At 36.8% G+C, this 12,946-nt stretch overlaps 1 protein-coding gene across 6 annotated transcripts in view; it reads right to left on the minus strand.

The window, feature by feature from the left end:
• LOC18110142 (uncharacterized) overlaps positions 1-11,433 on the minus strand; it is a 39,540-nt gene extending 28,107 nt beyond the window's left edge. Inside the window, exons 1-5 of one of the 6 annotated variants that reach the window (XM_052452721.1) lie at positions 11,156-11,433; positions 9,983-10,990; positions 3,427-5,291; positions 2,669-3,178; positions 1,541-2,061 (exon numbers count right to left, since the gene is read on the minus strand). In XM_052452721.1, coding sequence (XP_052308681.1) covers positions 1,541-2,061; positions 2,669-3,178; positions 3,427-5,291; positions 9,983-10,955 — 3,869 coding nt within the window. In that variant the 5' untranslated portion in view covers positions 10,956-10,990; positions 11,156-11,433. Of the gene's footprint in view, positions 1-1,540; positions 2,062-2,668; positions 3,179-3,426; positions 5,292-9,982; positions 11,089-11,155 lie in introns of those variants that run through there. The other 5 variants (XM_052452720.1, XM_024600699.2, XM_052452724.1 and 2 more) reach the window with 5 other exon arrangements.
• Positions 11,434-12,946: the final 1,513 nt, after the last annotated feature.

Consider the following 12,946-nt stretch of genomic DNA (forward strand, 5'->3'; position numbering starts at 1 on the left):
TCATCATCAGCTTCATCTCCTCCCTGTCTTGCCACCACTACTGTCATTTTTTTGCAATGAGCTATGGTCAACTTAACAAGTTGCACAAGACTTTTAGCCGTTGATGATGTAAACAAGTTCAATAATCCAAGGCAAGACTGTATATCCAGAGTTGTTAAATTTTGAAAGCACACATAAGATGGTGCTAAACTGACAAAACTGTGACAATCCTCTACTTTGAGAGTTTTAAGATTGTGAAGAATGGGAGCTAGCAGGTGGTATTGCTTGCATATATGTTTTATATCATGAACTGCATGTATTGTTAAATTTTTTAATCGTGCAAGTGCACGTCCCTCTTCACCACCAACTTCTCCGATCGATGGTAGCTTTTTGAATGAACTATGCCCTTTGTACAGGAATAGCTTTTTGAAAGAACTATGTGTCACGGATAGTGTTTCAAGATTCCGTAATCTTGAAACGAAATCAAATGAGATAGGATCTGATTTAACACCAAAATGGTGTAACTTTAGAACTTTCAATGAGGAATATAACTCTATTGGAAGTTGGCGATGCCAGATGATCGAAGCTGTTGTGTTCTTGCCGCCTAATGACAATTCCTCCAGGTTGCAGATCACCTGCAACACGCTCAAACAAAAGGAAAGTGGGAGTTGATATTCCTCCCAAATAAAAGTAATTTCACCTGCATTAATTTACACAATTTGAAGGAGAAAAAATGGAAAATTAAGCTCTCACATACCAATTTAGTATCTAATCAGCAAAAAATGCACTGAAGGGTCTGATCCCATGAGGGACCTGATTCATTTTACCTCTTTTAAGGGTGAAAAGAACCATCTGACATGATATTAGTTATTCCATCTCAACCAAAATTTCTCTATATTTCTTGTTGAAACTTGTTGTAAGTTGAGTTACTAACCAGCAACAAGGAAAAACAAATAAAGTAAAAAAGGAAACAGAAGTTAGAGTTATGCTATATCATATTTCTGTAAAGGTTTTACTTCATTTCATTCCAAGTGCATTTGATGCAGAGTGTAGACTGTTCCGACGATATTCATGGCCATTGGAACAGCCTTTCAATGAGTAGCAGATGTTTGATATTATGCAGCCAATAACTAGGAACATATTGCTTTGCACAGTGAAAGTTTGGAAAAGAAAAGGAAAAGCTTTGTGCAGAGAAACGTTCATTTGTGCAGAGAAACTGACCCTTAAACTATCATTTCCAATGAATAATGATGGTAATGCAATTGAAATATGTTGAGGCATGAAAGTATCCACAGGTTTTTGAATACCTCAGAGAAGAAGTGAAAGGAAAACAGAAGGCATAATTTAGATTCATACCTTTTCGACGAAGAAGAGAGGTTGTTGAGCCGGGATACCAAGTTGGACTTCCCCTTGAGTTTCTTGAGATTTAAGAAATTTGGAGCCGAATAATGCTACATTGCAGCAGTTAGACACCGCCAACCTTTTTAACATGGGAGATTTCCAAGTATGTTTCCCTGGATATAAGTTCCTGAATTCTGGTAATTCTTGAAGTTTCAAAGAGGTTAGCTGCGGAAACACAAAACAATGGGCTGCTTCACCATGGTCCACCTTCACAATAATTTCCTCCAGTTTCCCACAATGCTCTATCTCGAGTTTTTCTAGTTGCACAAGTTCTCTAGCTATAGAGAATGGAAACAGATTCTTCAATACATTACAATCAGAAACCTTTAATGCATGTAGATTTTGGAAGCTGAGTGTTCCTTGAGGATCTTTATTCCATATATGCTTCAGTTTGCCTAGTCCAATCAAGGACAAGTCTCTTAACTGAAGGGAACCAGATGCACTAGTTTCTTCAAGGTCAAAGATCTCTTCTAACAAAGGACAATGACTGATATCCAACATCTCTACCATCCGGAATGTTTCTAGCAAAATTGATGGGAAAACCCTCACTAGCCTTTTACAGCTAGAAATTGTTACTGATCGTAGTTGACAAAAGGAATCTTCAGCAAGCTGGTTGTGCCACATCTTTTCTAAGTTCTCTATGTTGGAAATTTTGATTTCAGCTAGGCTAGGGAATGCAACCTGCGAGGCCCATCCGTCTTTGTTAAGCACAATAAACATGCCTGTAATAATATATAGAACATACGAAGAAGAAGGTACACAAGGTGAAGACGAACCAAATATATGAATTTGATTTAAGAAAATCGAAATTATGTATTAATATAATGGAAATCAAATGGATAAGAATGTAAAAGAACATAAAACTAAGAACCTTTTTTTAAAGAAAATTGGGCATCAATTTAGAATGTAAAAGAACAGATAAAAAATAGTCAGTTAAAAGTATTACCCTGAAAAAAAATTTCCTTCTGATTAAAGAAGAGAAAGGCTTGCACTTTACAACCTCGGGTGGTCTATCAGTCCCTTTAGACTTAAAAAATTTGACATTTTAATTAACCTTTATGAAGACCAATCACAGGTAAATTAATATAACAATAACAGAAATTTTGGCTGACTTATCTTAGATTTGTAACGCTATCTTGAAATGTTTCCTTAAAATTCATAAAGCTTTATGTTCTTTCATATTCTTTTCAATAGTACTGAAGAGAGGGATTACGACCTTGATCAAAGAGAGGATATATGAAGTGAAAGAAGGAAGGGGGAAAGAGAGGAGAATAGAAGAAGAGGTCACCTTTTCATCAAAGAGAGGCTGCACGGCATTGTGGTCACTCTCCCTTGAATAATGCACTTCTCCAGGTTCAACGTCAACTGTCATGTTCGCGCTATCGGGGCAGGAGATGAATGTCTTAAATTCAGGGCAAGAACAAATGCGCAGTTGTTTCAAAACTTTACACTCGATCAGTGTGCCAGCACAGAACCGTGTGAGTCTTGGAAGATCAGAGAGCTCAACATCTTCCAGTTTATCAAAGCACATCTCGCTCATCATTTCTCCTTCTTCCAATCCTTCCACAGATATTATCTCTTCCATGGACTTGCAATAACGTACAGTAAGATGCTTGAGTAGCACAAGATTTTTAACCATGGAAGGAGAAAACAGATATTTCAGGCTGTGGCAATCATCCACAACTAATGTCATTAAATTTTGAACAGGAAATGCATTTTCCCGGTGAAGCTGGCCATGCCATATCTTTTCAACGTTGATAGAGACCAATTCCAGCTTCTTCAGTTTCGGGACAAGAATCTGCATATAATATTTTTTGTTTTATTAAGGATATTAATTCTCAAAGTCAAGGAAATGAAATAGTTTCCGTTTATAGCAAGAAGGTATGAAATGGTATGATGGTTTCTTGCTTTTTTGGTTTCTTGCTTTTTTATTTTCTTATCAAAAATTCAATTTATAAAGAAGGTACATTTACTTCTAGACTCCAAATGAGTTGTTTTTGTCACAAAATGAAGACATAAGCAGTTGAATGAAAACTATGCAGGTACCTTTTCACAGAAAAGCTGGAGAGGATTTCTCAGCTCATCCTCTGAAATTTCCTTAGATTGCAATCCCACGCTAGTTGCCACTGTATTCGGTTGTGCTTGACAGAGACGAGATGTCTTCTCTCTGGAGAAAAAGTTTTTGAGATGCGGCAAACACCGAAGCGATAGTGAGCTCAATTGATTGAACTCCATCACATCAATTGCTGTATGAGAGTCCTCAAATTCATCACCTTCCTCAGCAACAATCTCTTCCATGGTTAGGCAAGATGAAATATTGATGGTTTGAAGTTGCGAAAGTCCTCGTGCAATGGAGAATGGGAAGAGATGCTTCAATTTAACACAGTTCCCCACTTCTATGATTGTTAGTTTCCTGAAAGACTCTGCTGTGAGAATGCCATGGCAAAGTTTCTCCAAGGATACCAAATTGTAGAGAAACAAAGACTCCAACACAGGGAAGACATGAGAAGGAACCTCGCTGCTAGTGTTAATAATATATTGAATATCAGAACTATTGTGGAGATGGAGGTGCCGCAGTTGTAGAAATCCTTCCGTGTCCATTTCAGAGACGACATTATTAACACCCTTTAGTTCAAGTAAATACAAATCTTGAGTTCTCTTCAACAACATTAGCACACCATGCTCCAAATGATTGGCGCTTGTGTTGAGCTTGAGCTTCAATGTTCTCAAGCTCTGATAAACACCATCCCAATCCCAAACATCTCCAATAAATATTCTGAATCTTTCTAATCTTTTAGAGAGCATGCCTTTTGACATAACATGAGAATCTAGAACATGAATGTCCAAATTTGTCAAGTGAGGCAAATGATCCAACTCAACAAGACTGGCATTGTCCTCCCCTTCAGTAGCCCAATGATGGAAGCTGTTTCCCATACACAATTCTTCTAGCATGGACAAGTTTGAGAGGATATTTGGTGGAATTACTTCAAGTTCAAAACAATCACTCAAATCCAACATTCTCAGCTCAGTCAACCGCCCTATTTGTCTTGGCAAATGCTTAATATTAGATTTGGCAAAGCTGAGAATTTCCAATTTCTTCAGCTCCCCAATGTCAGCTATCTCTCCCAATGAAGATTGATGAAGACACAAAGTTCGAAGGTTTTTTAGGAAATGAAGAGATGAAGGCAAAGACACAAAAGAAATGTTAGTCAATACTAAGACTTTCAGTTTGTGCATTCCTCTACATATGTTGCTGCTTATTTCTAGAGAAGGATCCTCACTCCTTATATGTAAAAATTTAAGTTGTGGGTACTCCATCTCTCTAAGAAGCTCGATATTAGAACTTAACCAAATTTCTTTATACTTCTTTAACATATTCTTAGCAGACCATTCTGGTTCAAACTGATCACCCCCTACAAATACGTGGCAGTCTCTCAAAGCAATTGATAGAGCAACATCACGCACAGGATCATGCATAGAAAATTGCCAATCGCAATGATTGTCTAGCAACAATCCAGAGGCCTTGAGTTTATGAACCAACGATTGCACTCTGTCTTGTGCTTCTTCAACTGTAACAAAGCCAGAAAACAAGCCCAAACCCATACCATATTTCAACAAGTCGCGAGTGGATGCATTATAACCCATTCGACTACAAAGAAGAAAAGTTGATTTTAACTCCTTACTTTCAAGATGATTATAACTTAGTTCTATAGCCGCATACACATCTTCCTGCACTCCTGCGAAGTTTCTTGGAGATGGTCTCTTTAGTTCCCTTAATGCATTCTTCCACTGGGACAAGTTCTTGTTCTTCAGAGCTCTTGCAACAGTTACAATGGCCAGTGGTAAACCTGCACACTTTTTGGCCACCTCCATTGCCAAGGATTGCAAATCTGGATGTTCAATGCGATCACCTGCTAAGTTGTAATATAGGTTAGTGTAAGCTTTTTTCTTTTTCATGGAAGCATGGAAGCAGTTGCTTATACTCACTAGAATACAAATGATTGACATTTTAGATTTTTTTTTTTTTTGGGAGAAACCACTTATGGTGGTTTAGAAACATTCAGGGAAGATAAAACACATTATTTTATTTCATAAACAAGAAGCTTACATATACTTGTAACCTATTAGGTTAGGTCCCAAGACACTCTGATACCATGTTAAAGAACCATCTCAATCCAATAGCTTAAGCTGTTAGGTTAGGTCCCAAGATATGATTTATATTATTTTCTAACATAATGAGTTCTTTGCTAATGCAATCTTTGATCAATTATCAACATAAATCTTTGTAGGATTTTCTTGAGGAAATCCCAAATGCTTCAGTATATTCCTTAACCATATTAAATGGCATATAACTGAGTTGACAACAACATACTCAGCTTCACAACTTGATAACGTTACTAATCAATTGCTTCTTAGATGACCATGTGAAAGATGTATCTCCCGTAAAAAAACAAATCATGTTGTGCTTTTCCTTTCATCTAGGTCTCTACCCCAATCATTATCCGAGTAGCCAACAAGATTGAAGTTTTTACTTAAAATATAGAACATACCTTCATTTATCTTTCCTTTGATGTAACAGAGAATTCTCTTGACTGCATTCAAGTGAGACTGATCTGGTGTCTCCATATATCTATTGATAAGTTCTACTCCGTGTAATATATCTAGTCTAGTACATGTCAAATACCTTAAGCTTCCTACTAAGCTTTTTAAAATAGGTTGGATTAACATTTCCTACTTTATTCTTCCTCAATTCCACTCTATTTTCAACTGGAGTTGATACTGAATTGCAACTTTTCATCTTGAACTTTTCAAGAATATCTTTGGCATAACCGTTTTGAGATACAAAAATCCCTTCTTCTTTTTGCGTCACTTCTAAGCCAAGAAAATTTGTCATTAGATAAATTTCGGTCATCTTAAACTCTTGTACCATGCTTTTCTTGAAGTCTTAAAGCATGATAGGATTGTTGCCAGTGAATATCAAGTCATCAATATATAGGCATGCAAATAGTGTGCTTCCATCAGCTTCTTTCTACACATACATTGCATGTTTATATAGACATTTTTCAAATTTATTTTCTTGAAAATACTTGTCAATTCTAGTATTCCAAGCACGTGGAGCTTGCTTCAAACCATATAGGGTTTTATTCAACTTGTATACTTTTCCTTCATTATCGGCTTCAATGTATCTAAGTGGTTGTTCAACATAGATCTCTTCTTCTAGAAAACTGTTCAGAAATGCTGACTTCACATCAAGTTGATAGATCTTCCATCTACGTTGTGTAGCTAGTGAGATCATTAGTCTGATTATCTCTAGCCGAGCTATATGAGCAAATACTTATACATATTCAATGTCTTCTCTTTGTTTATAGTTTTTTGCCACTAATCTTGCTTTATATCTTTGTACTTCACCTTTTGCATTCTTCTTTGTCTTATAGACCCATTTGACATCTATTACTTTCTTGTTTTCTGGTAAATTAGTCAGCTTTCAGGTATCATTCTTCTTAATGGAATGTATTTTTTCATCCATTGCTTCTATCCATTTCTCTTCTGCGACAGCTTCATTGAAACTAAGTGGGGCACTATCTATGAAGAAACAAAATAGAGTTGTATCTTTCATGACTTAAGTGACATCATATGAATCTTCTAGATTTCTCAACCTTCTTGGTTCTTCTGATGAGGATGCTAACGATGATGTTGATGATGATCCTAGTGTTGGCGTGTTTCTCTTGTTGAATACATGGAATCTGTGTATTGGAGTTTGTGGCTCGTCCACTGGTAATATTAGACATTCTATAAGTACTGTTGGTATTTCCACTTCATCTTCAAGGATCAGATCTGTACTGATCCATTTGACTTCTTCTTGATCATCATTCCATTGCTAAGTTTTATCTTTTTCAAAGATAACATCTCTACTCATAATCACCTTCTTTGTGATAGGATTATAAAGCTTGTATCCCATCCTTCTATCACCATATCTAACAAAGATGCATTTCTCGCTTTTATCATTAGTTTGGTCCTTCTTACATTTGGGATCTTTGCATAGGCCACACAACCGAAGACTCGAAGATGAGTAACACTTGGTTTGTGACCACTCCATGCTTTTTCTAGAGTGACAACTTGCAAACTTCTAGTTAGGCAACGATTCAGTAGATACACTGCATATGATACAGCTTCGACCCAATATTGTTTGGGCAACTTCTTTGCTTTAAGAAGACTTCTTGCCATATCAAGAATAGTTCGATTCTTTCTCTCGATTACACCATTCAGCTGTGGTGTATAGGTTGGTGTTGTTTAATGTCTGATGCCTTGTTATGTACAAAAGGTTTCAAAGTCATTTGATGTATATTCTTCACCTTGATCAAATCTCACGATTCTGATGTTATACCCACTTTGCTTCTCAATAATTACTTTAAAATCTTTAAAATAATTTAACATTTCTGATTTCCTCTTCAAAAAACATACCCATGTATTTCTGCTATAATCATCAATGAAAGTAAAGAAGTACCTAATATGTCTAGTTAGCATTGGCTTTATGGGACCACACAAGTCGGTGTGCACTAACTCCAGTGGCTTATTTGCCTTCCAATTGACCTCTTTGGCAAAACTAGCTCCAATGAAGCTTTCCTTCGACATTCAGTGCTATAGTGCCCAAATTGATTGCAATTATAACACTGGATATTTCTCTTGTCACGGTTATTGTGATCCCCTCCTTTTCCTCTGGAGTAAATACTTATTGTCCCTGACCTCCTATACTGGTGTTTCTACCACCTCTTCCTCTAAATTCTGTATTCGAAGATCCTCTTCCTTGAAATAGTTGAAATCCTCATTGTCTTTGTTGACCTCTTCTTCGAGTGGTATATCCACTTGTTAAAGTCCCTCCTTAATCATATTTGTCTTATTTGAGGGACAATTTTGATTGCAAGACATGCTCTATTGCCTTATCTCCATTTCTTTTCACAATCTTCTATTCATGAGCTTGTAAGGAACCTATAAGCTCATCCACCGTCAATGTTTCCACTTCTTTGAACTCTTCAATAACGACAACAACATAATCAAATCTTGGATCTAGGGATCTCAAAAGTTAGTAATCTGAGCATCTATGAGGGTTTATCCATTTCTTCTCATCTAATTGACCATCACCATAATTCTTGTGTGATAATTAGAAATAGATTCTGAGGACTTCATTTGTAATGATTCAAATCCACCTCGCAAAGATTATAGACGAATCTTCTTGATTATGTCAGCACCTTTTTATTTTGCTTGGAGAGCCTTCCATATTTATTTTGATGTTTCTATGAAAGCGATGATCTAAAATGTACCTTCATCGAAACCTTGATAAATGATGGTTTTGGCTTTGTTATCTTTCTTTCTATTGGCTTTGAGGACTTGCTTTTGTGCCTCTTATAGATAATCTTCTGCTTCTTCAGAATCTGGTTCATCATAACCATATTCCACAGTCTCTATACTCTCTTATGAGCCAAAAAAATACCTTCAATCTGATACACCAATTATAATAATTGTCTTTGGTCAGCTTCGAGATGAGTGTTTATGCATTTTATGTAGTCATTTTATTCTTTGAATGACCATATCACTTTTTAGGAGTTGAATTTTGAAAAAAAAAAAAAACAGCATAGCAGATGAATCCAGAATGGTCTAAATAGTAGGGAATCGATATGACTTGGTTGACAATGGATCAGAAATGGGTTGAACCAGTCAAAAAATTAAATATGGATGTCGATCGATTTGTTAGGGTTGAACTGAAAATATTCTTCAGTGCAGCTTTGATGGCTCGGTGCAGATCATAGTTCAGCTAAACAACTTGGAGGCTTGGTTTATGGCTCGGCTTTAGGCGACTCGGCTCGGCTCAAATATGGCGCGTGTGTTACTTAGTTGTATTCTTCCTCTGGGCGCATGGGTTGCGCATGGTTGATAGGGGCAAATATGTAGGCGACGCAAGTAGGTCATCGCAAGCTCCAATCAGACTGATTTTTACATCGCTGAGTTCATATTGAAAAACCTTACACTTTAGAATGATCAAAATGTAGTTTTGACAATTTTGAAAATTTGGATGTATCTAAAAAACTCATCTGTTTTTTACGAACAAGACTCTAATATTAATTGTTGGTGGGAGAGACCACTAGTGGTGGCTTTAAAACACTCAAGGGAGATAAAACACACTGTTTTATTTCATAAACAAGAAGCTTATATATATATATATATATATATATATATATATATATATATATATATATATATATATATATATATATACTATTAAGCTCTCAAACACACCTTCTATTTCTCTTTAGTGTTTCTCTCTTAAATTTTCCACACATAATAACATAAACTTGAATGTCTATTTATACACAAATTGAAAGTATGAAAAATTAGATTTTAAGTGTGAACATAAATTATTGGTGATAGTGTGAAGGCGGTTAACAGCTACAATTGGTGATTACGGTTGATAGCTACAGTTGGTGGTTTCAGTTAGTGGCTATCATCCTTACATTCTAAATTGAATTTACTACAATATTTTTATGTTTGCATGTCTACTAGGTAGTGATATATGGTATTGATAGATGAAAAAAAAAAAAATTATCACCTGCCATCTTTTTGAAGAACTCCCACGTTTCTTCTTCAGATAAAGCATTGATGGGAAAGTTCTTTTGAATATCCATTCCACTAGATAAAACATCAAATACCCTCGATGTTAGCAGCATCTTGCATCCTTCGTGTTCATCCTTGAGTGGAATCCCAACTGCTTCTAAATCAAGACTCTTCCACAAATCGTCTAGAATAATAAGAATTTTCTGCTCTTGTTTCAACCTCTGGCGCAATCGACCAGCTCTACCACATTCACTTTCCTCATCAAATTTTAGACAAAGCTGGTCTGCAATCTGCCCTTGAATTTTCTTGATGTCTGGGGTTTGGGTTATAGTGGCAAACACTACCTGGTTAAATAATTTCTCCTGAACAGCTTGTCTAGCAGCCTCTTTTACCAGCACTGTCTTCCCCATACCACGCATTCCATACACCCCAACCATGTTCACATCAGCAGTTGTTAAGGCATTCATAATTTCCTTCAAAACGGGTGTTCTTGATGGCATGACGTCATAACTTCTGAAAGATATAGCTTCCATCCCTTTTGGAGCAGCTCGATGGGAAACTGTGCTGAAACCATCTCTTTCATCTAGGAGGTTGGCAACAAAGCGTGTTTCCGCCTTTGCTTTCTTGCTACACTGGTATCGTGCCTTGAGATCCGGACACAATCCGATGAAGCACTTCTTTCTCGCTCTATCTTCATCTTCAGAAATCTTCCTCTCCACTTTTTCTGTAGCTTTTTCCGCAAGAGATAGCCACTCTATAACATCCTCAAGAATTGCTTCCCCATTGTTTCTGGCATCGTCAACTGAATGGCGCACCCTCAGCTGGGCACTTTTCAACTTCTTGACTTCCCTCTTCAGATTTTCAGAGTTGTTATTGTATTTGAAACAATAATTGATCTCACGTGCAATTGGAACAACAGTGTGGTGGGAAACAACGTCAATGATGGAAATAATGTTTTCCAGAACCATTTTCTCTCTCTTTCTCCTCTAATTGTCTTCGTTCCCTTCTAGCATGAAAAAAAAAACCCACTGATAATGGAACTACAAATTCTATAAACATCGATAAAGAATGAAAACACAATTTTTTTCTCCTTTTCTTTTCCTTCCTTTCTTTCTTTCTTGGTCGTAGAAAATAACACAAGTAGGAAATCAAAGCACAAAGGACATACCTCACTTTTAAATGACAATGGTCCAAGATGATCTTTTGGTATAGAGCAAAGGTGTTCAATGGTGGAAATGAGATCGAATCTAGAATGCAAGTGAGTTGAAAATGATGGATGGTAAAATGATAAGAGACAGAGATGGAAAGAAAGCTTAGGCGAATGACAAGATTTTGGATCTATAAAGAGATTAACTTTTCTCTTTAAATTTTCCCGTTTTTCTTTTGGTCTTGTTATATAGGTCATTCATGATAAATTCTCTTTTCTTCATGTTGCAGAGGAATCTTGAGAGATTTTGAATATGGCCCTACTGTACCCACACATTTGTCTACAGACATTTACGGACAAGAACTTGACAGTTGTTTGAATTTAGTAACCTTTTGTGATGTTAAACATGATTAACTTCCTTTTTCATCATGAGAAGGTGAGATGCTCATGGAATGTAGTCTCCGAGGTTCTGAGGATGAAACCGCCTCTACGTGGTGGTTTACAAAGTTGCAACTGATATACAAGTGAATTGAGTGCTATATATATAAATGGAATACAAAATCTGCTCTAGGAAAGTTAGCTAGCATTGTGGCTGTGAAAGATGTAACTGTCGTGAGGCTAGATTCTTGTGATTAATCGGCAATTACATCGATCTTGAATCTAGGCTGTTCTTGTGGGATCTGATTTGTGGGATTATCTCTGATAGTCCCCCCGCAAGATAGGGTCGCCGTTAGCAAGGACGAATTAACCTCACAGTTAAATGACAAAGGTCCAAGATGATCTGAGCATGGCAATGCCTTCCCTAATACTGCAAGTGTTGTTAAACTACTCAAGCAACATCAACAACAACAGCCATAAGTTGCAGATTCCAAGTTTTACATCAGTCAATGAAAAGCAGCTCTACAAGAAAACAAGACAAAGAAATAAAGTTTTGAAAGACAAAAACAAACGACTCGACCCGTTCACTGCGGGATATATTTTGATAACTCTACCCTTATATGAGGACCTAGTTGCAGAAGAAAATAATGCTTTCTTATTCTCAATTTTCGTCATACAACAGGTATATATATACAACCCTACACTTTCCTAACAGAATATGGAAAGACTAATTACTTCCTAAACTAGGAAACCAAATATTGTAGGAATCCCGCAAATGGTAGGAATCCTAATACAAGTTAACATTCCCCCTCAAGTTGGTGCATAGATGTCGCACATGCCCAACTTGTCGAGAAACCTGGAGAACTTGTTACTAGAAACCGCCTTAGTGAGAATATCTGCTACTTGGTCGTCCGTTCCTATGGGAGGAACCTCAATTACTTTGTTATATAGCTTTTCTTTAATAAAGAACCGATCAACCTCTACATGTTTGGTCCTATCATGTTGCACTGGATTATAAGCAATATCACGAGCAGCTTTATTGTCACAAAATAACTTCATCGGTTGGCTATGGTTGACCCCCACATCTTGTAATAGAAACTTAAGCCACAAGAGTTCACAGATACCGAGTGTCATGCCTCTAAATTCAGCTTCTGCGCTTGATCTTGACACAACATTCTGCTTCTTACTTCTCCACGTTACTAGATTTCCTCCAACAAAGGTAAAATACCCGGATGTCGAACACCTATCATCCGTGGATCCGGCCCAGTCAGCATCCGTATAGCACTCAATTTTGAAATGCCCATTTTTTCGAAATAAAACTCCTTTACCAGGGCTTCCTTTCAAGTAACTCAATATTCTCATGACTGCACTCATGTATTGTTCTCCCGGATTGTGCATATATTGACTAATTACGCTCAAGGCATGAGCTAGATC

The sequence above is a fragment of the Populus trichocarpa genome, chromosome 5 (assembly GCF_000002775.5).
Source record: "Populus trichocarpa isolate Nisqually-1 chromosome 5, P.trichocarpa_v4.1, whole genome shotgun sequence".
NCBI lineage: Eukaryota > Viridiplantae > Streptophyta > Magnoliopsida > Malpighiales > Salicaceae > Populus > Populus trichocarpa.